This window comes from Typopeltis vanoorti, chromosome 7, assembly GCF_054136105.1.
Source record: "Typopeltis vanoorti isolate ZY-2024b chromosome 7, IOZ_Tvanoo_1.0, whole genome shotgun sequence".
In the NCBI taxonomy this organism is placed as follows: Eukaryota; Metazoa; Arthropoda; class Arachnida; order Uropygi; family Thelyphonidae; genus Typopeltis; species Typopeltis vanoorti.
In genome coordinates this window covers 17406307-17433994 of record NC_143555.1, presented here as the reverse complement: position 1 = coordinate 17433994, position 27688 = coordinate 17406307, and the positions used below count along the sequence as shown (strand labels likewise).

The 27688-nt window shown below is 35.0% G+C and overlaps 1 protein-coding gene across 6 annotated transcripts in view; it reads left to right on the top strand.

The window, feature by feature from the left end:
• rasp (protein-cysteine N-palmitoyltransferase Rasp) overlaps nucleotides 1-27688 on the top strand; it is a 265799-nt gene that overhangs the window by 51425 nt on the left and 186686 nt on the right. For 3 of the 6 annotated variants that reach the window (XM_090395697.1, XM_090395695.1, XM_090395696.1), the window contains one exon: nucleotides 14728-14821. The exons of 2 other annotated variants lie outside the window; for them this stretch is intronic. In XM_090395697.1, the coding sequence (XP_090251823.1) occupies nucleotides 14728-14821 (94 nt within the window). Of the gene's footprint in view, nucleotides 1-14727; nucleotides 14822-27688 lie in introns of those variants that run through there. One more of the 6 variants, XM_090395699.1, reaches the window with a different exon arrangement.

The window sequence follows — 27688 nt, the reverse complement described above, 5'->3', positions numbered from 1 at the left end:
CATAGCTTTTTATTTTTCATCATCATCATCATCATCATCATCAAATTCCTGCCATGTACCCTCAAGGGGTGTACAGGATATGACAGTACTACATGAAAAAATTACATCATTACTAACTTCCTATCTACAATTTTCCTCCAAATCAGTCTGTTACTTGTCAAGACTCCAACATTATCAGATCTTATATTTCTATCGTCTAAGGCACTTTGTACCGTATCAATCCACCTATATCTTGGTCTTCCTCTGGGTCGTTTTCCTGCCAACCTGGCAGAGAACACTTGTTTTGCTAATCTTTCCTCTCCCATTCTATTTAAATGACCATACCATCTGAGATTAGCTCTGCTAACACATTCCTGGATGCTGACAATGTCAAGTTCTTTCCTAATATCCTCATTTTTAATATGATATTGCCATTGATACCATCTGTTCACGCCTCTAATCTTTCTCAGGACTCTCATATCTGCGGTCTCTAGTCTTTGGTCAAGTGTTTTACTTCTGACCCAGCTCTCAGATCCATAAGTTAAAATTGGTTTGAACACAGTCTTGTATACAGCTAATTTAGTGTTCCGACTAATTTCTTTCTTATTCCATATGAATTTATTCAATTGACTTCCCACGATACCAGCTTTGCTGATTCTGTTGTCTATTTCTATATTTAGTTTACCATCTTCAGTAAAAATTGTGCCTAAGTAGCTGAAATGTTTTACTTGTTCCACAGGTTCTCCATTCACAACACAGTTGACATTTTCAATGATTCTGCCTATTTTCATTGTCTTTGTCTTTTTATTGCTGACCTTCATACCATATCTATTACAACAGCTATTCAATTTAGTCAGAGAATCTTGCAGACTTGTAGCGGATTTATTTAGAAGTATAACATCATCCGCATAAAGCAAAGAGCTGACATTAACATCTCCAATTTTGATATCATGTTTAATATCACTTTCCTTCATAATGTGATCCATATAGATAATGAATAACAGAGGGGATAATGTACATCCTTGTCTCACACCAGATTTAACATTAAACCATCTTCCTGTACTTCCTTCAATTCTAACTGCTGACTCACAACTCAAATAAAGACTAAGTATTGCTTGATATAATGCCCCATTGACACCATATAACTGTAGCGTATTGAATAGCTTCTCTCTTGGCACCTTTTCATATGCCTTTTCCAAATCGACAAAACTTAAATACAGATCTTTGTTATATTCCCATGCTTTCTCGACTATTTGTCGTAAAGTGAAGATCTGATCCTGACAGCCTCTATTTGGCCTGAATCCAGCTTGTTCTTCACCAAGCTTTTCTTCCACAATTCTTCTCAACCGTTTCTCAAGTATACTTGCATAGATCTTGCCAGGAACACTCAGTAGGGAAATACCTCTGTAATTCTCACATTCAGTTTTATTTCCCTTTTTATATATGGGTACTATGAGAGCTCTACTCCAATCATCGGGAATTCGTCCCTCTGTCCAGGCTTTCTGAACTATGCAGTGCAGCCACTGTAAGACTCTTATACCACCATACTTCAGCATTTCTGGTCGAATATCATCTACTCCTGCTGCCTTTCCACATTTCAAGCCTTTGATGGCTTTTTCTACTTCAAGTATGGATATGTATTCCTGACTGCATGCCTGGTCAGTGTTTTTTATCACTGTGCTGTCATCACTGCTTGTTTCATTTAGCAGTTTTTCAAAGTAATTACTCCATACTTCAAGGATATCTTTTTCTCCTGTTTTCATTTCACCTTTATCATCTCTAATTCCTTTTACAGCACTCTTTCCTCCATTCCTAAGCTTCTTCAACAACCTCCAGAATATTTTGCCACCTTCTTGATATTTATTTTCTATATTCTTGCCAAAGTCCTCCCATGACTTTTGTTTAGCTAGTTTTACACACTGTTTAGCTTTCTTACATTTGTCTCTGTATTCTGTAAGAGTAAAAGATGACTTATTTGCCAGGAACTTTTGATATGCTTTCTTCTTTTCCTTCACTGCCTCTTTAACTTCCTGTGTCCACCAGGGAGTTCTAATTTTTTTATCTTTGCACACAACCTCACCACATGCCTCTCTGGCAGAATCAATCAATGTTTCCTTCAGAGTTTGCCACTGAATCTCCAAGGTTTGATTCCTGTTCTCAAACTCTTTCATTTTCTTTTCAATAATATTTCTGTATTTTAGTCTACAGTTTACATCTGAGAGCTGCTCAACTTTTATTCGCTTTAAAACTTTCTTACATGTTATTCTTTTCAATATGAAATTCAATTTTATCCTGCTCAAGACTAAATAGTGATCACTTCCAATTTCAAATCCTCTAACACTCTGGTGTCCTGCACCAGGGAGAAAACATCACTATCAACAATAACATAGTCAATGAGACTTTTCTTATTCCTAGCCTCTTCTCTCCATGTGAATTTGTGCACATTTTTATGTTGGAACATGGTGTTAGTAATAACCAGTCCATGTCCTGAGCAGAAATCCAACAGATATTTGCCATTATTATTAGCTTTGCTCTTTTCTCCAAATTTTCCCAAAATATTTTTGTATGTCTCACAATCATTTCCTACTCTACTATTTAGATCCCCAACAAGGACCAACTTTTCCTTTTTCATTGTGTCAGTTGCTTTTTCTAAAGCCTCAAAAAATTCCTCCACTTCTACCTTAGTAGAACCTTCTGTGGGACCATAGGCACAAATAAGTCTCATTGTCCAGTTCCCCATTCTCATATTTGCCCACATTACTCTACTTGAGACTGACTGCCATTCAAGAAGATTTTGTGTTGAATACTATGTTGAATACAAAATACCTCGTATTTTGTGTTGAATACTATGGCTACTCCTTCTTTTCCTTGATTGTTATTGCCTGAATATAACATTTTGTATTTATTGCTCAGAAAGATCTCACCAGTTTTGGTCTTTTTTGTTTCAGTCACCCCTATTATGTCGATCTGGTACTTATCTAATTCCTCTTTTTATTTTTCAGGAAATGATAATGTATACTAGAATATTAATCATAAAAATCTTTAATTAATACTTTCCTATATTTAGGCAATGTTACATTGCCATCATCAAGAGTCACAAAAAACAATGATAAGTGCATGCAAGCACTAACACTGAGCAAATGAGGCTAAATAAAGGCACCAGAAGTTGAGCCTAGAGTCCTGAACAGTGTCCCTCTAGTGGGCTAAATTGGGTTATCTTGGCTGTTGGGCTGATGATTTTAAAATGCATGCTTCCCATCTGGAGCAGTCTAATTTGTTGAGATTTGGAAAGTTTTTTCAGAACTGAGGAAGACTTTAGGAATAGTCCTTTATATTTGTATTTGCTACGGTGTAATAGAGTGGCCTTCTTCCAGCATATCCTGTGGTGGGTGTCCAAAACATTCTCAGCAAGTCCTGAGTGGCTGTATTGGTGGAATCAGACGTAGTCATTGTGTTTCGATATCCTGATGTTGACTGTCCTGCCTGTTTGGCAATAGTAGGACAGTTTGAAGCTGCAAGGGACTCTGTATACTCATGGTAGGTCTAGGGTATGTGGCTGGTCCTTGGTTTTGCTGATAAGAGATACCAGTTTCTTATGTGGTCTGTAACTGGTTGTAAGTTCATATTTCCTTAGGATTTTTGGTAATTTTTCAGATGTGCTTCCGATATATGGAATGGTGATCGATTTTGAGTAATCTCTGCTTCAAAAGGTGGAGGGTAAGGGGGGGTTGCAGTTAAAAGGTTTTAATATTTTTTGGATATTTTTGGGGATTGTAGCCATTGGCTAAGAAAGTGTTAAGAATATGATCAAGTTCAATAGTTAGGGCACTGTTATTCGAACTGATTGGCATCTCTTACCAAAGACCAACTACATCCACTACACCTATCATTAGTATACTAGGTCTTTTGCAGTTACAAAATGTCCTAAGACGTCCAGAAAGGCAGGACAGCCAATATCAGGATATCCAAACACAAGGACTACATCCGGTTCCACCAATACAGCCACTCATTACTTGCTGACCACACTTTGGACGCCCACTACAGGATATGCTGGAAGAAGGCCACTCTATTACATCACAGCAAATACAAGTATGAAAGACTATTCCTCAAGTCTGCCTCAGCTCTGAAAAACTTTCCAAACCTAAACAAATTTGGGTGCATGAGACCGCCCCAGATTTGGGAAGCATATATTTTAATATTGTCAATCCAATGGCCAAGACAAACCAATTTAGCCCACTAGTGGGCAGTCATTTGCTCAGTGTTAGTGTCTGCATGTACTTATTGTTTTCTGTGATCCCTGATGATGGAAATGTAACATTGCCAAAATATAGGAAAGTATTAATTAAAGTGTTTTTATTAATTAATATTCTAGTATACGTTGTCATTTCCTGAAATTTTCAGATTTGGTTGCCTGGTTTTCTAGTAAATGAGGAAGTATTGGATAGGTTTTAGAGATGATTGTCTAAAGAGAGAATTATTTCTGTATCTTTATAATGGTTATGAAGAAAGAATGAGGGAATGCAATTTTCTGGTACTCATCGATAGGATGAATGGGAAGGATGTAGAAGAGATTTTTCGTAGAACAGAAGACATGGGGTATCACATGATGCTATCTCTGGAAGCTGTATAAGGATGGTGTGAGCAGTAGAATTTTTTGTGTGGATGGAGGTTATTGAATGGAATGCATTGCCTGAGAGTGTAGTGAGTGAGTACTGAAAAAGTGAATGAGTTTAAGGCACAGTTTGATCAGTTATGTGTGTGATTGCAGGACATTCCATAATGAGTCTCTTGACTCCATTGAGATTTGTTAACAATTATCATAAAATTTTAATGTATAGAAAATTTTCTATACATGAAATTTTATGGTCTGCTATGACTACTTACATTTTTACTTTTTTTTTTTTTTTTTGCCATGACTATTTACTCATATATATAAATGTATGTATGTATTTACTGATGATAATAAAAAAAAGTTTCAATTTTTTGTTACTTCTGACACTTAAAATGTTAACAGGTAACTAAATTACACTAAAATTTCCAACTAGATATTTCATCTGAAGAAGTGTATCTCTTGTCTATAATAAGTGACTACTTTAATTTTTATCATCATATTGCTTTTACCACACCAAATATTGTGAACATGTACAAAGATAACAAGGTTTCTGAAAAGGTGTTACTGATAGTAATGAGTGAATGAAAATAGCTGTTGATATAAATAGAATTAGATCTCTAGGAGAAGAGATTTCAAAAATAGAATGTTAGTTAAAAGAGAGGATAAGCTCATTATTGTTATTATTGAATGGGTGCCTCTATGAAGTCTGAGAATTCAACCAAGGAGATCCACACAGTATCTCTACTTGAATGCATTGACTGATAACATACTCACTATAGATTCTGGCAATTCATTGTATTGATTCACCACTCTCCAAGTGGAAAAAATCTAGTCCTCACACCCTTGCTAACCACACACTTACTCAGTTTCCAAGGATAACGTCTTGTTCTCTACCTCTTCCTCCACTAATTTTTGTAAACACAGAAACCTTTAACTGATTGTCACAGGAAGCATTCCTTGAACCACTCACCATCTTGGTTACTTGCCTCTGGATTCTTTTCAACACTTCCTCATCACCAAGAAACCCAGGTGACCAGACCTGAACACAGTAATCCAGATGTGGATGTATCAAGCCTTATAAAGAGGAATGGTAACTTTTTATTAGTGTGCTCTTCAATAACCAAGTAATTCTATGCAATACCTTGGCAAGCAGTATGCCCTCTGAACTTCATCTACCCATCTATCGGCACCCCCAAATCCTTAGCTTCATCAATTTCCTGGAATACTGTTCTATTAGTTTGGTGCACAGCTTGTAATCACTTTACACTTTTCCACATTAAAATGGCTCCTTATCATTTATCCATACTGTCAGCTTATTTAAATAATCCTTCAAACTCTCTGGATTGCTTTGATTTACCATTACATTACCCAGTTTTACATCATCTGCAGATAGCTGAATATTTCCTTTGAAATCATTTCTTATATCATTTATGTTAAAACTAAACAGCAGTGATTCAAGCTCAGTACCATGAGACACACTGCTGATCATCTATTCTACTGGACTCTGCTCCTCTATATGCTACTCTATGATATCCACCCATCAGGCATCCTCATATCCATATCACCAGGTAGAAAAAAAGGAAACCAAATAAAGTTTTGGGGTTAAATATATATATATATATATATATTTTGATATATGTGCAGAGTTTATTATTGTGTTTTAAAGACTAATGGGCAATGTTTAAAGTTAGTGAGAATTCTCCATCATTGAAAAGAAAGGAATGTTGCTTTATTCTAGTGCTGAATCCAAAATAGTTAAAATTATTTTTGACAAGGAACTTTATACGTTTATCATCATGTTGCAAACTAGTGCTACTACTTACAAGACATATATGTGATATTTTTGTGGATCATTTTAAGGATGTTAATGGGTTGTATATATGTTCTTACTCATAACTTATAAACTATGAGCACATACGAATTCTGGATTATCCATTTAGATTTGATGTACTCATCATTGTGAGAGGAGAAAACAAGAACAAAAGCATATTTTTTTCTTGTAATTTTTTTAGTCCTTATTCATTCTGCAATGATAAAGAAAATGGACTGTATGAAATGTTATTACTTGTAGCTTCCATTGAGAATTATGTGGTTTTATTTTGCTTTGAAAAAAGAAAAAAAAATTCACATAAAATTTTAATTGAAAAAAGTGTGCAATTTTTGGGTTCATTAGATAATAAGATTTTGTTTTATTCATCTGTAGTTGTATATAGTGCTCTCCCCAAACATAAACTACAGTAAATCTATCACCATCCCATACATCCATGACATATCTGAAAAGTTGGTCAATATCCTAAGAAAATTAATATCCTGTTAATGGTATATATGTTCTTCCTCATAAATTATGAGTTATGAGCACAGGCCACCTTACTTCACAAAGTAAATACAATTATAAGTGACTGTTTCTTGAATTAACCTTTCATCTGGAAAACTCTCATCCACAGACAATCAGCCCATCCTCCAAAAATACACAATCAAGACTGCTAGATGGCACAGTTTAGGGCTGTAGGACTTACTTTGTTTCTCTAGTCAGTCTCATTTACTCTTGTATTTAGATATGCCATGTACATATCTAAACTAGTATATTGTTTTCTTGATGATGCAAATTTAACTTTGGCCAGATATCATCATCATCATCATCAGCAATCTCCTGATATGTATCCCTGAGGGGTGTTCAGGTTACCATGACAGCATTACATGATTAAATTTACATTATTTTTAATCTCCAACAACAATTTTCCTCCAAATCAGTCTATTACTTGTGAGAACTCCAACATTGTCGTAGCTAAAAATTTGTGCTTCTAAGGCACTTCTAACTGAATCTATCCACCTAGACCTTGGTCTTCCTCTGGGTCTCTTTCCTGCTATATTGGCATCAAACACCTGTTTTGCTAATCTTCCTCACCCATTCTATTTAAGTGGCCATACCACCTTAGATTAGCTCTGCTGCTACATTCTTGAATGCTAATAATGCCAAGTTCCTTTCTAATATCTTCATTTATAATATGATTCTTCCATTGATGCCATCAGTAAATCTGTTAACCTATAATAATCTAGTAACCTATTTTTCTCAGAACATTCATATCTGTAGTCTTTGATCAAGTGCTTTATTTCTAATCCAACTCTCAGCTCCATAACTTAAAACTGGTTTGAACTGTCTTGTATACTACTAGTTTGATGTTTTGGCTAATTTCTCTCTTATTCGATATAAATTTATTCATCTGGATACCCACCATACCAGCTTTGCTTATTCTGTTGTCTATTTCCAAATTTAATTTGCCATCATCATTAAAAACTGTTTATTTAAAAATCATCATCAAATTCCTGACATTATTATTATTTGACACCTCCAGGGAGTCCACAGACTCATCGAGGGAGGGCACTGGTATTTCCACAGACAACCACAAACAACCATGTCCACAGCAGGATTTGAACCCACAACCTTTTGGCTGGATAGCGGGTATGCTATCCACTCGGCCAACCAGACTGACATATATCCTCAAGGGATGTAGAGGATATTATGATAGTATTACATGAAGAACTTACATCATTACTAACTTCCTATCAACAATTTTCCTCCAAATTAATCTGTTATCTGTCAAGATTCCAACATTATCAGATCTTATATTTCTGTCTTCTAAAGGACATTTTACTATATTATTATCTTGGTCTTCCTATTGGTCTTTTTCCTGCCAACCTGGCAGAGAACACTTGTTTTGCAAATCTTTCCTCTCCCATTCTATTTAAGTGACCTTACCAGCTGAGATTAGCTCTGCTAAACACATTCCTGGATGCTAGCTATACCTAAATAGCTGAAATGTTTTACTTGCTCTAACACTCTAACACTTTGTTTTACTTTTACTTTGCACTGTGAATGTTTTCCATTCACAGTGCAGTTGATATTTTCAATATTTCTGCCTATTTCCATTGTCTGTCTTGTTATTGCTGATTTTCATACCAAATTTATTACAACAGTTATTCAATTTAGCAAGGGAATCTTGCAGATTTGTACTGGATTTATTTAAAAGTATAACATCATCTGCATAAAGATTTAGTTAGAGCTGAAATTGACATCTACAATTTTGATATCAGGTTTAATACCACTTTCCTTCATTGATCCATATATAGATAATGAATAACAGAGGGGGATAATGCCTTGTCTGATACCAGATTTAATATCAAACTATCTTCCTGTATTTCCTTCAATTTTAACTGACTTACAACTCAAATAAAGACTTAGTATTGCTTGCTATAATGCCTCGTTGACACCATAAACTGTAACATTTTGAATAGCTTTTCTCTTGGCACCTTGTCATGCGCCTTTTCCAGATCTACAAAACTTAAATACAGATCTTTGTTATATTCCCATGATTTCTCAACTATTTGTCATAAAGTGAAAACCTGATCCTGACAGCTTCTAAAGGTACTGAATCCAGCTTGTTCTTCACCAAGCTTCCCTTCCACAGTCCTTCTCAGCCATTTCTCAAGTATACTTGCATAAATTTTACCAGGAATGCTCAGTAGGAAAATACTTCTGTAATTCTCACATTCAGTTTTATTTCAACTTTTGTATATGGTTACTATGAGAGCTCTACTCCAATCATCTGGAATTTGTCCCACTGTCCAGGCCTTCTGAATTTTATGCAATGCAGTCACTGCAAGACTTTTATACCTCCATACTTGAGCATTTCTGGTCGAATATGTGAGGACCTCTCATGTGAATGTGAGGACCTCTGTAAGAAAAGGGTATATATGGAACTACAAGGGGGGAGGAGGGGAGGTGCTTATGAAGATCTCAGGAGACAACTTGCAGGTGTAGCATGGAATGAGGAGTTAGCTGGAAAATAGATCAATGCAGCTTGGGGGATTTTCAAAAATTATCTAGTAGATGCAATGTCTAAATGTATTCCAAGGGTGAGAAGGTTAAATAAGGTAGGTGTGAAATGATGAGTCAAGAGATTAAGCATGCGATACAGAGAAAAAGGGCATTATGGAGGCAGCATAAGAGAAGGGGAAATAACCAATTCCATGAGAATTACAAATACTAGACAAGGCAAGTGACTTGGTTGGCGAGGATAGCTAAAGAGCGATATGAACAGCAGTTAGCCGGCGAAGCCGAAACGAATCCTAAGGAGTTCTTTCGATATGTAGCCAGCAAAAGAAAGAATGAATATGGAAGGATGACATTGATTTTCAGAAAATGATATAAAGACAGCTTTGCAGAAGTTGTGGTGGAGTTACTTAATGAGCAGTTCATAAAAGTCTTTCAATTTTGTGATTGTAACTTAATGGAGAGATTGAGAGCAGTTGATGATGGGGAGGAGAGACTGACTGTAAGTGAGCAAGAGGTGTATGGGGAGTTGAGCAAACTAGTTGTAAATGAGGCTGTGGGACTTGATAATATATCACCACATATTCTGAAGGAATGTGCCAGAGAGTTGACGCCAGCCTTGTCATATTTTTTTAATATGAGTCTTGCACTTGGTCAAGTTCCTAAGGAGGGCAAGATTGTGCCACTTTATAAAGGAAGTGATAGAACTCAAGCATCAAACTATAGTTGTTATAGGCCCATCTTGTAGTTAAGTTGTTGGAGAAGCTTGTGAGAACTAGGATCCAGAATTGGGTTGACAACAATGGTATTAGCTTTGATGGACAGCATACATTTGCTAAAGGGAGGTAATGTTTTAGTAATGTACTTACTTATTACAATAAGGTGACTGCTTCCATGGACAGAGGAGAAGGATACACAGCAATATACTTAGATTTTGCAAAGGCTTTTAATAGATTACCACATGATAAGTTGATAGTCAAACTAGAGTGGATGGGGTTGGATATTAGATTGGTGCATTGAATTGGAGACTGGCTATCTGATAGGTATCAACAAGTTATGTATGGGGGAGCGATATCCAGGAAAAGGAAAGTTACTAGTGGTGTGCCTCAGGGATCTGTTTTAGTGCCATTGCTGTTTAACTTGTATATTAATGATATTGGTGAAGATTTGGATGGGGATATTTAGTTGTTTGCAGATGATGCAAAGGTGGGACGAACCATGAAGAGTAGAAGATGTTGTGGCCTTACAAGAAGATTTGAATAAATTGAGTGATTGGGAATGCGGATGTGAGTTCAATGTTGTGTACGGTTTTAAAATTTGAAAAATAAAAATGGGATGCAGAATTTATGCTTGGTGAGAATATATTTCGGAGGTGGAGGAAATAAGAGATCTGGGAGTGATAGTGGATTAGGATCTGAAATTTAGGGGACACAGAGCCAAAATTGTAAAGACAACACAAAGGCTTCTGGAAATGATACGGAGGACACTGACTTGTAGAAGTAGGGAGACCAGGTGACCAAATCTGGGCACTATTTGGTCACCAAATCAGGTGACCAAATAGTGCCCAGATTTGGTCACCTGATTTTCAGAAGGATGAAGAGATGTTGGAGAGGGTCTACAGGCGACTGACTAAGGTAGCTTCTAACTTCCGGAATGTTGAGTATGAGGAAAGATTGAGAAGATGCAAATTGCAGTCTGGTGGACAGGAGGAGGAGGAGATATGATAGTGACCTACAAGTTGGTAAGGGGTTGTTATAGGATCAATGCTGGAGAAGTTCTACAGAAAATAGTGGGAGATCAGGAGAGAACCAGAGGTCATCCCTGTAAATTGTATAAAGAGGATGTGAGTAGGGGAGTGATAAGCAGGTTTTTTCATATAGAATTGTGAATGATTGGAATGCTTTGCCTGAGAGTGTGGTGTCTGCAGAGAATTTGAGTGTGTTTGATGAAAGGACTTCCTAGATGGGTCTTTGACTCCATGGGGTCTTGGGTAATAATAATAATAATAATATCATCTACTCTAGCAGCCTTTCCACATTTCAGGTTTGCGATGGCTTTTTCTACTTGAAGTATGGAAATGTATTTCTGATTGCAGCAATTTTTGAAAGTAATCATTCCATATATCAAGGATATCGTTTTCTCCAGTTTTCATGTTACCTTTATCATCTCTAATTCCTTTTACAGTACTCTTTCCTCCATTTCTGAGCTTTTTCAACAGCCTTCAGAATATTTTGCCACCTTCTTGATATTTATTTTTTATGTTTTTACCAAAATCTTCCCATGACTTTTGTTTAGCTAATTTTACAGTGTTCAGCTTTCTTACATTTGTCTCTGTATTCTCTAAGATCACAAGCTGACTTATTCACCATGAACTTTCAATATGCTTTCTTCTTTTCCTTCACTGCCTGTTTAACTTCTAGTGTCCACCATGGAGTTCTGATTTTTCTATCCTTGCAGACAACCTTACCACATGTCTTTCTGGCTGAATCAATCAGGGTTTTCTTCAAGGCTTGCCACTGAATCTCCAAGGTTTGGTTCCTGTTCTCAAACTCTTTCATTTTTTCTTCAATAATCTTTGTATATTTTAGTCTACAGTTCACATCTAAGAGCTCAACTTTTATTTGCTTTAAAACTTTCTTACATGTTATTCTTTTCGATATGAAATTCAATTTTACCCTACTCAAGACTAAATAGTGATTGCTTCCATTTTCAAATTCACTGTACACTTTAGTGTTCTGCACCAGTGAGAAAACATCACTATCAACAATAACACAGTCAGTGAGACTTTTCTTATTTCTTGCCTCTTCTCTCCATGTGAATTTGTGCACATTTGTATATTGGAACGTTGTGTTTGTGATAACCAGTCCATGTCCTTAACAGAAATCGAACAGGTATTTGTCTTTATTATTAGCTTTGCTCTTTTCTCCAAATTTTCCCAAAATATTTTTGTATGTCTCACAATCATTTTCTACTCTGCTGTTTACATTCCCAAGAAGGACCAACTTTTCTTTTTTCATTGTGTCAGTTGCTTTCTCTAAAGCCTCAAAAAGTTCCTCCACTTCTACCTTAGGAGAACCTTCTGTGGGACCATAAGCACAGATATGTGTCATTGTCCAGTTTCCCATTCTGATTGCCCACATCTCTCTACTTGATATCGCCTGGCGTTCAAGAAGATTAGCTTCATAGTAGTGTTGAAAGAATAGCTATAGTGTTGAACTATAGCTACTCTTTCTTTTCACTGATTGTTATTGCCTGAATATAACATTTTGTATTTATTGCTTAGAAAGATCTCACCAGTTTATGTCTTTTTTTTGTTTCAGTCTCCTCTGTTATTTCGATCTGGTAGTTATCCAATTCATCAGCCATCTCCATTTTTTTGCTGTTCAGACTTCTTATGTTGATAGTACCAATCTTGATCTCTGGTGATGTTGAGTTGGAGTGTGTTTCAGGATTTGTTCCAGTATCTGACTTTTCGCTGTTTGCCCTGGTTCCCTGGCGAAAACAACGGGGGCCTTGTTTAAGTCGGCAATGCCCTAACTTGCATGAAATTCTGTCATGTTGTACCATCATTTTATTTGTGGTTTAAGCTGATAAGAATACAATTTGGTGAGCTCAATCCCAAATAGCCAACACCCTCCTCATACATTCAGCATCCACTAATAGGGTTAACCACGATAAGGTGAGGATTGAGCATTAATGTCAGAAACTCTGGTTGATTCTTCGCATTCCTTTCAGTTATACAGCTTTGACCATTAAGAACCCTCAAATATTGGAAATGGTAATTAAATCTCAGAGCAAGATGAAGCCCACTGGAGAATGGTGAGGAGTTCAGTATTTAAGAGATTGGTTATGGCAAATTTTGAAACTTGGGTCATTTAAGAACTACAAGGTATGTATATGTTTGACAGAAGAGGATTGGAGAGCATTGTCATACAGCAAAATTGTGGATAAGATTTTAGGTTTGTGAGAGGTCATTAATGTATAGGAGCAGGAGCATGGGAAAAGCACAGAGCACTGGAGTGCCCTAGCAGTGATAGAGAAATCTGATGATGACATTCAGTTCCCTTATCAGAAAGGAAAGTGCGATCTAATTGTGGAGGTCAGAAGGTAGACCATAAGATGATAGCTTGGCAAGGAAGCTTCTATCTCAGGACTATTATTATTCAAGAGAATAATATGAATTTTCCCAACTTTTTCCATAGTTTGTGTCAAAAAGGTTAGCTATGAGATCTGCTTTGTAATGACATTGGCAGAATCCATGTCACTAATTAAATGGTGGGCATCCAAGTAGTGAAGTTGGGGACTAGTGTTTGACACATTTTTATTACAACAGTGGTGCAGAAAATACAATGAACTGATTCTGTAATTCACAAGGTAAAAATTATACTGCATTTAAATATATATTTTTTACTTTATTTTTTTTTTCAGTATAAATTATTTAAATATCTTTCGCAGGAGTTGAGCAAATTTTTTTTTGCTGTTTCTTCACACTGGTCATATACTATTGTTAAATGGACTGGATTGGGCCATGGCTGTAGTTTGTGCACTTTTAGTTTAGATGATTTTTTTCTCTAAATTACGACACTGATGATGAATTAACTACTGTATTTTTCAGACCATAAGATGCACCTTTTTTACATAGAGAAATCGACTTAGAATTGGGTTGTCTTATGGTCCGAAGGTAGGTGATATTGGGTAAGTCTTGGATTCCTACATTTTTGATGAGAGCCAAACACGTCTCACTGCATATGTGGGAATCCCTGATTTACATACAAAAACTTGACTGGCTTCATTAGTAGTTAGTGGGTGGGCATATGCGGTTTTGAATGGAAGAGACGATTATTAAGTCTTTTAAAAAATGCGGCATAAGTAACATGATGGATGGTACTGAAGATGACATAGTTTTTGAAGAGAGTGATAATAGTTCAGACAATAATACAAAAAGTGATGGTAATGAGATGAGTGAAGATGAACTGAATGCTGCTGGTACAAGTTATGGTAATAATAAATGAAATTTAAGGTTTCTGAATATTTTTATATAATAATATATTTTTTCTAAAAATTGTCTGATAAATTTGGGGTGTGTCTTATAGTCTGGTGCATCTTATCGTCTGAAAAATATGGTAGTTTAAAGGGAAATGTCTGGAAGTAAAAAATTATTTTCTTTTGCATGTTTTATATGTATCTCTTTATTAGCATGTTGCAGAAGTGACATTTTAACTGTGCTTAAATCTCTTACTCTTTCACATACATTTATAAGGATGGAAAGCTATTTGTTTTTAATTATTATTTTTTTTTTATATAGAATACTATGAGCATAATAGAAAGAATCATATACTGGAGTGTTTGGATATCAAGTATCTTATATGCCCTTTGGTGTTTCATTCACTCTGCTGCTCGTAAGGGAATAAATTTTTTTATAATTAAAATAGATATGCTTCATAACTGAACTTATTATTATTATTCCTGATACCTCCAAGGAGTCCGAAGACTCATCGCGTGACTTATAACTTGCATGCAATTGGTGTAAATAATGTAATGAAGGATAATTCTGCATTATGTTAAGAACTACTGAACTGTCATAGTATGCATCAAAAAACATCATCCTACTTTATGCAGATATAAACAAAGAAATATATATAGACATATGCATAACAACAATAACTCATGGTGATAGTCTATTAAATGAAGGTGAGCCTAATTGATCTTTTATATACCCACTGGTAAATGTTGGATGGTGCACAGGTCTCATCTTTAAAAAATAATTTTGGTTATATATTGCCAAAACTGTTTTCTGTGTCCATTTCCCAGTCTGTAGAGGGCAAGAGCATGGCACATAGATGAAATCAAATGTCTATGTTTCTGTTCCATCCACCTCCATTGACTTTTCCAAATTGTTTCTATTATAGATCTTTGTTGGCTTTTTTTGAAGAAGGCATGTTATACTAAAGCTTTTGTTGTTGTTAACTATGCATTGAGTATTGATGTTCCATGTATAGCCTGACTTGTTGGTTTTGTACAGACAAATTTTGGTTTAGGATGATAAGTTCGGATTTCCAGATATTAGTTAGCTCTTATGGTATTGAAGAGCTTTGTGCTTTCTTTCAGTATGTCAGAGTATCAATGTAGGAAGCAAGAACTTCTTCCTTCTTTTAACCATTTTTATAGTGGGCTATAGGTGTCTCCCAGTTCTCTCCATCTGTTTCTTTCCTATATCATCTGACCATCCTATTTCAGGTCTTCCAGCTGATCTTTTACCTTCGTATGGCTGCCACTCCAGTATAACTTTTGTCCATCCACTGTCCTTGAGTCTTGTAATGTGTCCCACCCATTTCCATTTCTTTCGAAGTATGTTTACTCCAATATCTAAAAAATTAGTTTTAGCTTTTATTTCTTCATTTTTGATTTGAGTCTTATGTTTAGCAGACATCTTTTCTGCTTTCTGTTTTTTGCATTTTATCTATTACTTCTATTTTGATTGGCCAGGTTTCTGCTCTGTATGTCATAACAGGCAATACACATTGGTTGAATTGTAGAACAGAGCATTTTGTTGTACAATTCAACACATTGGTTGAATTGTACAACAAAATAAAACCTGAGAACAGAACAAGAAACCAATACACATTGGTTTCTTGTTCTGTTCTCAGGTTTTATTTTGTTGTTTAAAAACTCTTCAATTTTCAAAAAGCTGACCATCCCATTCCTATTCTTCTTTTCACTTCTTCCATGACTCCTTGTTTCTTCATTGTTAACAATTTTCCTAAGTATACATACTCATCTACTATTTCAATTTCTTTATTGTTTACCTTAATGACATTGTGTCTTTCATTGTATCCTTTTTGTGTTTTCATTATTTTGTTTTTCTCAGAATTACTGTCTAATCCAATTTCTATTGATTTAGTTAGATCTTCTATCATCTCTTTTAAATCTTTCATATTGTTTGCAATAATAAGAATACTATTCACAAATCTTAGATTATTTAATTTAATCCCATTAATATTGACTCCTTTATGCAGTAATCAGTGCCTTACTGGAAATAAATGTGGACCCTACTTACATTGACATGATAAAAGAAATTAACAAAAATTAGACCATACAAATAACCCTATTTGATCAACCTATAAATATAGATATAAAGAGAGGGGGTCTGCCAAGGTGATGTGATCTCCCCAAATCTGTTTACCAATACTTTAGAATACCTTCTGAAAAAATAGACCTAAATGGAGGAATAAGCATAGACAGTGAAAAACTACAAATCCTTATGTTTGCTGATGATCTAGTACTGATATCCCACAACCCAAAAGAACTAGAAGAAATGGGTGGAAAAAATGTACACAAACAGCAGTAAGACCGGCTTAGAAATGAATCTAGAAAAAGCCAAATGTATTAAAACATCTACACAAATGACAGTCACCTATGTATTAATAACATCCCTATAGAACAGGGGACTCAAACTCAGATGCAGTAAATTAGATGTATATCTGACGTGGGCCATATTCAATATTATTCTGTGAACCAAAACATAAACTAAAAAAAGAAAGGCTCTAACAAAGTCCCTTTTGTTGCTGAGCTTTTACGACTTATGTAAACAATTACACCACCATTTAAATTTTTAATTTATAGCCATTTTTATTTTGAAATTTTAAAAATATAACAAGTTTAGTAGAAAATATAAGTTCAATTACATTTTATGGTTGAACAGCAGGAAGGAGTCATGACAAGGGGCCATCCCTGGAAGTTATAAAAGGAAACTGTGAGAAAGAGGGTGAGGAGTGGTTTCTTTGCATGGAGGGTGGTTGAACCATGGAATGCATTGCCTGATAGAGTGGTGAGCACGAGAACAATGCGTTTAAGGAGGGTATGATAGACTGTGTGTTTCCTGGGAGGGACCTCCCTTGATGAGACTTGATAGACTTGTGTTTCTTAGAAAGGACCTCCCAAGATGAGTCTTTTGACTCCATGGAGGCCTGAATAATAATAATAATAATAATTATTATTATTATTATTATTCATACTTTAAGAAAATTATTTAAATACATAATTTTGACTTACAAAAATAAAGATTTTTATATACGAGTCCTTTTTTTAATTTGATTTTGATCCTGAAACCTGACATCTTTTCTTCTGTACTAACATGTCAATATCTCCTTTTTTTTTTCATGGTGCAATATGAAGTATTGCATTTAATCTAGAATCTTTTACCCATGAGCAGAACTTTGACTTATTAAGTTTCATAATTGAAAATAATGTTCACATACATAGGTGCTTCAAAAGATTGACAACATTTTTACATAATAAATTTTATATTTGGGATATTTACTGCCGAGGTATTTATAAAAATTGGTATGCCAACTTTGTTATATTTATTTTTTAGTTCAGTATTGCACTGGAGTTCAATTACTTCCATTTGTAATTTTTCGTCAATATTTTCAACATTAATTACAGGTGAACTGAATAATAATTCATTTTCAAACTGGTTGAAATCAGAAAAAAAACTTTTTTCAAATTCAATTTTCAATTCTTCAATTTGAGGAATGTACTTTTCAGCATCATTATTATTTCAAGAAATTGATTTAAGTGTAGTAAATTGGGCTAAATTATTCTTTGCCAACTGGGTTTGCTAAAGATAGAGTTTTGCCACAAATCACTTAATTGAATCATACATATAACATATCAACTGTTCACGTCCTTGCAGAGCAGTATTCAGAGTGTTTAAGTGGCTTGTTATGTCAACTAAAAAGGCCAAGTCTTTGCACCAATCTTCATCGGTGAGCTGAGGAATCAATTTTCCTTTGGATGAAGTAAACATGTCAATTTCTTTTAAGAGTTCAAAAAATCTTTAAAGCGACAGTACGACTAAGCCACCTAACCTCCGTATAAAATAGCAAACTTCTGTATTGTGAATCTAATTCATCCAAAAAAGCATTGAATTCAATGATTCAAGACGTGAGAGAGTATCCAGTTGACTGTTTTAATTACTACACTCATGACATGTTCCATCTTTAGTTTTTTAGCACAAAGTGACTCTTGATGTATTATGCAGTGAAACAATATAAGTTTGTCCTTTCACAACATTTCTTCTTTCATTTGAAGTTTTGTGACAAGTTTGACGTTACTACCAACCATAGCAGGAGCCCCATCTGTAGTCACACTTACTAATTTTGACGAGTCCGCATGAGCATTTTCAAGACTTCCTGTTGTTGTTCCTGATATAGGCACTATATCCAATAGTTCTTCAGTCACATTCATATCATCTTCAATGCCACGAATAAATATTGCTAACTGGAAAGTATTAATAGTGTCTGTACATTCGTCAACTGTTATGGAAAATGCTACAAAATTCTTTATTTTTTCATACAATATATCTTGGAAGTTCTCTGCTATATCGTCAACGCTCTGTGCAACTGTATTTACTGATAGGCTTATACTTTGAAATGCTTGCTTTTTTTTTCCAAACATATGATTTTGACTGCACTTAAAATACAATTTTTAATAAATTCTCCATCAGTAAAAGGTTTCGAAGCACGAGCAATTTTTTTCACTTATGACATAACTACATTTAACAGCAGCATCACTTGTTGTGATAGCATTCGAAAATATCCTCTGTTGAAACTTCTATTCATTTTTTAAATCTTTAAGTTTGTCATCATGCATCTTTTCTGTATATTTATCACAGTTCTTATGGTTTGTTTCATAATGGCGTTTTATATTCTTTCACTACGGCAACACCTTGTCTACATATCAAACATGTTGAATTTCACAAAGAAATATGCCTTTTCCCATTTTTCTTGACAAGGTCTGCCTTCTTGATCTATTTTTCTTTTTTTAACTTTAAATTCAGACATTGATATGGTCAAAAAAAAATATAAGTTATTGAAATAACTTTTTATTAACACACTATCATATTGCATTGGTAACCTGTAACCCACTGAGATGCTTTAAATGTCAGAGATATGCCCAAACTGCCTGTCGTGGTTCTGGTACCTGTGCTCGAAGTGGTAGTAAAGAGCATGATAACAAATCTTGCTGTGCAGAAAAAGCTAAATGTGCCAACTGTGAGGGAGATCATCCAGCTTACTCTTGTGCATGTCAGAAATGGAAAGATGAAAAAGAAATACAAAGAATGAAAACAGAGCAAAACATAACATAACAGGATGCAAAAAGAAAGCCAGCCACTATCACACCTGCTCTGAGATCCTTTTATGCTGAGAAGGTAACAATTAAGAAAGTGATAGTAGAAACTCAAACTTGTATGTGTGTGTGTTCCACCATCTGATAATTTCACCATACCTGCACAATATGATCACAAGTACGTCTCTGTTGAGTGCATCAATCTTCTGACTTTACTCCAGAGACAACTCCAAAAATGATCCCACTTGATGAAACCCACTTGTCAAAAAAATTATGGCAAAGATATCACTTAAAGATAAACCACCAGATGCTCCCACAGAAGAAATGGATACTTCAGTACCCAGTGAAAGTAAACTAAACTTACCAACTGACCCTAACACATCAGATGTATTGAACTCTACCAGAGGAAGAGATGGACACTGGCCGTCCATACTTCCCCAAAACAATTGATAAATATAAATATGACAAAGGTAAGCACTCAACCTCCCAAAAATCAGACAAGTTTATAAAACCAAAACAATAGGAAAATTTGTACAATGGAACTGTCATCGATTTCGCTAGAATATCGATGATATCAAGATTTTGTTGCAGAAACACAAACCTTTCTGTTTCTGTCTACAGGGAAATGTACTTAAGACCCATGAGGACCCTACCTTTAGGAATTTCACTGTTGTATGCAAGAATAGAACTGGAGGTGGTCCTGCCCATGGAGCAGTGGCTATCCTAGTGGGCAGTCATATTCCTTTCCATTAGATCCAACTTAATACTTCTCTGGAAGCAGTAGCAATTCGCTCCTCTGTGGGACTTCTTATTACAGTATGTTCAATTTATTTACCACCAAGTGCTGAGTTAAATGAAATTGATCTTGATAACCTTATCTCGCAACTGCCTGAACCCATACTTTTGATGTGCGACTTTAATGGTCACAATACTCTATCGGGTGGTGCCAACACTAATAGACAAGGTCGAATCATTGAAAGAATTCTTGATAATAATAACCTCTCCCTTTTAATTAATACACTCAATACTTTCTTCCATATGCCTACCCATTCATATTCTGCAATTGATCTTACAATCTGCTCCCCCTCCAATCATCCACTGCTCACGTGGGACGTTGAAGAGAACATATATGGAAGTGATCACTTTCCTGTTCTCTGCACAATGTTTTCACAGGAACCATGTTCACCCACACGGATACCTATATGGAAAGTGGACCAGGTTGACTGGAACACTTTCTCTCATCTTGCAAAATTTAATCAGTCAAGTGTGCCTATCAGTGAAGTGGTAAAATATATAACAGAGTGCATTTTCCAGGCAGTAACATCATCTCAGTTTCCACTCTATCCAAAGCCTTGGTGGAACCCAGAATGTCAGACAGCCAAAAAAGATTAACACAGAGCATGGGATATATTTCTTAGATATCCCATCACATATGTAAAGTGTCAGAGTCAAAATCAATCATGGATCCAATTTACTACATCAATTAATCAAATGACCAGTCCAAAAATTGTATGGGATAAAATCTGGAAAATGAAAGACAGATATAGAACACATTGTTTATCTACCTTAGACCATAATGGAAGTGTTATTGTTGATCCCAAAACCATTGCAGACACTCTGGAAGAAAATTTTGCCAGAATCTCAGCAACAGTTTCATATCCTCCAGAATTTTTAATTCTGAAAGAACAGCAAGAGAAACAAAGGCTAAATTTTTCTACCAATGTTCTTGAGCCATACAATCAGCCATTTGTTAAGGAGGAACTCAAAAGAGCTCTCCTACTATCTCACCCTGGTGTAGTAGGGCCTGATGACATCCATTATGAAATGATAAAACATCTACCATCATCTTCTATGGATCTCCTTCTCTTACTATACAATAGAATACTTGCAGAGGAAGATTTTCCAAATTCTTGGCATAGGTCAATTGTCATTGCTATCCTAAAACCAGGAAAAGATCCAACACAAGTGAATAATTATTGACCCATTGCTCTGACCAGCTGTTTGTAAGATACCAGAGAAAATGGTTAATGCCAGATCTTCTCTTCAATACACATTGTATGTTCCGTAGACATTGCTCAACTTTAGACCATTTGGTTCGTTTAGAAACTTGTATAAAAGATGCATTTCTGAAGCAAGAACACCTTGTTTCAGTTTTTTTTTTTTTTTTTGACATGGAAAAAGCTTATGACACAGCTTGGAGATATGGCATATTAAAAGACCTCTATAACCTGGGTCTTAAAGGACACCTTCCTGTATATTTATTAAAAACTTTCTTTCCGGGTGAATTTTCCAAGTTTCAGAGTGGGAAATACGTTATCTCGATCATATCATCAATAACAGGGTATTCCCCCAAGGCTCTGTCTTAAGTGTGACACTTCAGAGTGTTAAAATTAACTCAATCACTGAACAGCTTCCTCCCACTGTAGACAATGCTCTATATGTTGATGACTTCACAATTTACTGCTACTCCCGTAACATGAGGGTAACTGAAAGACAACTTCAGCAAACAACTGATCATGTTTCTCTGTGGGCTTTTAGGTTTAGGTTTTCAACAAAAAAGTGTCTGTGTACACTTCTGTCAAAAACGCACTCTTCACCCAGATCCTGAATTAAGAATGGGACTCACTATTATTCCAGTAGCTACAGAAGCCAAATTCTTGGGACTGATCTTTGACAATAAACTTGCATTTCTAGCACACATTCGTCAGCTAAGAGAAAAGTGCAAGAGAGCTTTGAACCTTCTTTGCACTCTATCCTCTACTGAGTGGAGTGCTGATCGAGCTTCATCTCCATCTTTATCGTGCACTTATACATTAAAAGCTGGATTATGGGTCTCAAGTCTATGATTCTGCAACACAGAGTAACCTGCGGTGGTTGGATTCCATCCATCATCAGGGTATACGGACAGCTACTGGTGCCTTTCACACATCACCCACTCAGAGTCTTTATGTTGAAACAAATGAACCAGCTCTATCACTTCGATGGAAACAGTTGTCTCTTAATTATGCCCTAAAGATAAAGTCTCTCCCAGATCATCCTACTTGGACTAGTCTCTTTTCTCTGCACTGGGAAGCTCAATACCACACACTTCAAACTGCCATACGTCCTTTTGGTATGCGTATTAAAGAGACTATGCAAGCTCTTGGTATAAATGTTAACAACATTGCCTACACTAAACATAACAGCATCCCTCCATGGCAGGTTTGCACACTATCCTGCAACCTCTCACTTTGTCAGCTATAGAAATATCATACTCCATCATCTGTCTACCTCCATTTGTTTAATGCACACAGAGCAGCACACTCTGATTTCTTGCCTATCTATACTGATGGTTCAAGAACTAATTCCTCTGTTGGCTGTGCTGCTGTGTTTCCTGACATTATTATCTCCAACCAGATCCCACCTGATTGCAGTAATTATACAGCAGAGTTACATGTCATTCAGCTTGCACTTGTTCATATAAAAGAAAACTGCTACCAAAAGTGTATAATTTATACAGACTCAGTGAGCTTTTTTACAGGCTATCCTCTCTCCTATACATAAACCACATCCAGTACTTTATGAGGTGTTACATCTGTTTCACAAAATGAAAATCCTTAATTTTGATGTTCAGTTGTGCTGGATTCCCAGCCACATTGGAATTAAGGGAAATGAGGCTGTAGATGCTAAATCAGCTCAAACTTTCTCCACATGCTGTTTGACAGTAACATATACAGACTACAGACAGTTTATATGATCAAAGCTAATTGCTCAGTGGCAGTCATCATGGCAGGAAGCATTAACAAACAAATTCTATGACATTAAACCTGAAATCAAGCATTGGCATTCTAGTCAATGAATAAAGAGAAGAGAGGAAGTTGTTCTCACTAGGCTCTGCATAGGTCACAGTCATCTTACACATTCTTATTTACTGAGGGCTAATGACCCTCCCATGTGTGAAAAATGTAATACATCTCACTATTTATCATATACTAGTAGAGTGCCAGCACTTTGCATCAGAGAGGAATGAAATTTTTGCCTACCTGGCCAGACCCTATACACTCAGGCAGATGCTGACAGACTTGGTCAGATTGCATGATGTTTTTAATTTTTTACAAAGAATTAATTTATACTAACACATTTGACTGTAATTTTGTTTATATGTAAATACTGTATTGCTTCACTTAACTTTTGTACATATATATTACAAAATATGTAATGTTTTGTGATGTATATTATTCATTAGGTTTATGTGACCAGATGTACAGCATTATGCTGTATTGTACATCATTTACTGGTCCTTTACAGCATTAGTATGTGTACAGCATTTGAAATATTTTATTCACCTCAACAAAGAGTAAACTACGAACATGCATTCTGAGGAACTTTTTCATGTAAAATTATTTTTTGATTGTTGTTTATTATTTTAACGGTATAATAGAACACAGAAACTAAGTAAATAATTGATTTATTAACTTGATGCTGATATTTCGCTGGTATTATAACCAGCATCTTCAGAGCACAAAAACACTGTTTGTCACAATACGCGAGACTAAAACAACATGGTGTACATTAACAAAATTGTAGCAGCAACACAAAGACTAGAGTCCTGATTTTGGCGCCCTCTATCTGAAAAAAAAAAAAAAAAAAAAAACCGCTATCATATATTGCTAGAGTCCTAGAAAAGTGCGAGTTTTTCCTTAATATGACTGTCTCCCAGATCTTCGGCAAGTTAATACAGCCATATTTGTTGAGATTTGGAGTGTGTTTTAGGGCTTCTGTCGCCTCTAAGAACAATCTCTCTGATTTATATGGGTTTCTGTGTAGTACTTTTGTGTTTTTCCAGTTGATCCTGTGTGCAGGGGTATCCAGAGCATGGTCTGCTAGGCCCGACTTCCCATAATGATATTTCCGGACGTATCGTTTATGTTCGCTGATGCGGATATTCACAGTTCTTCCTGTTTGACCGTAGTAGGCTTGATTGCATGAGCAGGGTACTTGGTAGACTCCTGGATGTGATAAAGGAGGAATGCTGTCCTTGGGTGAGCGGATGAGGGTGGCTAATTTGCTACATGGTCTGAATGTAGTGCGTAGTTTATGTTTCTCTAGCAATATATGATAGCGTTTTTTTTTTTTTTTTTTTTTTTTTTTTCCAGATAGAGTGCGCCAAAATCAGGACTCTAGTCTTTGTGTTGCTGCTACAATTTTGTTAATGTACACCATGTTGTTTTAGTCTCGCGTATTGTGACAAACAGTGTTTTTGTGCTCTGAAGATGCTGGTTATAATACCAGCAAAATATCAGCATCAAGTTAATAAATCAATTATTTACTTAGTTTCTGTGTTCTATTATACCGTTAAAATAATAAACAACATGTTCGACGAACACATAAGTCTGTCCACACGTTTATTTTTTGATTATATGCCAAAGTTTTAAATTCGACAAAATTATCATCATCAATCAATGTAATCTAAATTTATGTAATACCAGCGTTTTATGTTTTGTTCTTACTACTATAATTTACATAGTGTATGTTTAATGCATGTAATTTGCATTCTGTTTTGTAAAACTATTACCTATTTTTACTGTGCAATTCACAACCATCTGTAACAAATTGTAACCGGGATAATGCCCATAATAAACATTATTATTATCATAAAACAATGTTTAGATATGCTATCCGTTGCTTTTAAATTTCCTTCATAAAATAAACAATTACACATGACTGCAAAAGCTGTATTTTCCCTTTTTTTAATAATAAAGATAATTTAAGTTATTGTTAGTTTGAGGTCTTTTAGTACTTCACTCATGGCGATACAACATCGATTGTGGAGCAAAGGAAACCACGAAACAATATATTGACCATGGTTATAGTAATAGTAATTTAATGAATGATATTTTGTTGTATGTTTCAAAATCAAAGTTTTACCTGTAGACATAGTATTAAAATTGTTGTTTTTGATATCACAGATCCCTGGTATTCGCAGAAGTGATACTTTGCTATATCTTTTTTTTTTTTATATGTTTAAAAATTGGAAAGTTTATAATTATTTTAAAATATTTACTTATTTTTTAATAATCAGGTTTAAACCATGTCAGTAAAAAGAAAATGAAGGGATTGCAAACTGACAGATAATTTAAAAAAAGAGTATCCATTTATTAAGGCGTATGAACAGGAGGGATATGTTTCATGTACAATCTATTTGGGAAAATTTTCTTTGACCTCTGGAGGAAAGCGCGATATCACAAGGCATTTAGCTTCTGATAAGCATATGAAAGCTCTACAGGCAACTTCTTCATCTGTAAAGATGACCAATTTTTTCTGTCAAACTGAATTTGGGATAAAAGAAAGAGAATTAGTGATTGCAGAGGCTGTGTTTCCTTTCCATACCATATATCACAATCAAACTTTTAGATCCATGGACTGTACATCCAAACTGATCCGCAAATTATTCGACAGCAAATTCACATGTGCAAGGACAAAAGCAGAAGCTATCATCAAGAATGTATTAGCACCACATGCATTGAAAGAGCTTGGTAAGGAATTACAAAATATAAACTTTATATCTGTGTTTTCTGATGCATCAGACCATAAAGATATAAAACGTTTTCCTACTGTCATTCGTTATTTTCATTCAAAAAGTAGTGTGAAGAATAAGATTATTGATTTTGTGTCCCTACCTGGGGAAACTGCACAGCTTATCAGCAATTCTATCTTAACTGTTCTTGAAAAAAACAATTTATCTAAGAAGGTTGTTGCATATTGTGATAATAATGCAAATACTAATTTTGGTGGTGTAGCTAGAAAGGATATTAACAATGTCTTCGCTATACTGAACAGAAGTTTAGAGCAAAATATTATTGGAGTAGGTTGTGCAGCTCATATAGTTCACAATGCCATTCAAACTGCTGCTGATCTTTTACCACCAGACATAGTGTCTTGTAACAAAAAATTATAGCCATTTTTACATTTACACTTTCAGAGCGGAATCTTTGAAAGAACTCTGTGAAGAAGCAGAAGTTGAATATCGCAAAATACTAGGCTACAGTAAAACTAGATGGCTAGCTTTAATGCCTGTGATTGAGAGGATTCTGAAATTATACAGTCCAATGAAGTCATATTTTTTATCTTTTTCAATGATAATACCTCTCAGTTGTGGTTAACATTTTTTGATAGTCAGGCATCAGTATTTGAGGCAGTAGTCAGAAACATTGAAGGAAATGATTGTACAATAATGGAAGTCTCAGAGGAACTTGATATGCTAAAAGCAAAATACAGAGAATGTCTTGAATCAAACTATGTTCCTATTGGCATAAGAAGAGATTTAAAAATTTTAGAAAATGAGGGAAGCATAAAAAATTTTTTTTTTTAATTTCTCATGTTAAAACTTTTTACAGTAACTGTTTGGGAATATTTGGATATGTGGTCATCCCAGTTCCTGGAAATTAAGACATTTAAATGGGCGAACCTTAAAAGTAGGATATCATGGCGTGATTTTGAGGCACCGTTGGAGTATATAGATTCTAATTTTGGAAAAAATCATGGAATATATGAAAATAACCTTTTTGATGAGGTTTCTTGTTTAAAGAAGCATATAACTGATTAAAAAATTGAAGAATGGAAGGAGAAAAAAACTTCTACAGGAGTTAGATGGGTTTGAGATACTTGTGTTTTTTTGAGAAACAAAAAGTGCCTTATGGTAATTTTAAAAAAAACAGTGGAATTTGCCCTTTGCTTACCTGGGACAAATGCTGTTACAGAAAGAGTATTTTCAGTTGTGAATAAATTATGGACTGCAGAGAAAGCGCAATTAAAACTTGAGACAATAAAGGCCATTCTTATTGTGAAATATAATATGGTTGATACCTGTGAAGATTTTATGAGTGAAATATCAGAGGATGATGATTTATTAAAAAGAACGAAAGAATTCATTAATTTCATTGTATGTTTAAATTGTTCATTTGGAGAGTTTTAATAGATATTCATTGTATAAGATAAATAGTTTTGTGTGTTATTTACTTTTGCATATATTATTAAGAATTTAAATAAAAGTTGCTTTTAATAAATATCTATTCATTGTATAAATACAATAAATAATTTTTTTTTGGGATATTTACTTTTGCATCCATTATTGAGAATTTAAATAAAAATTTCTT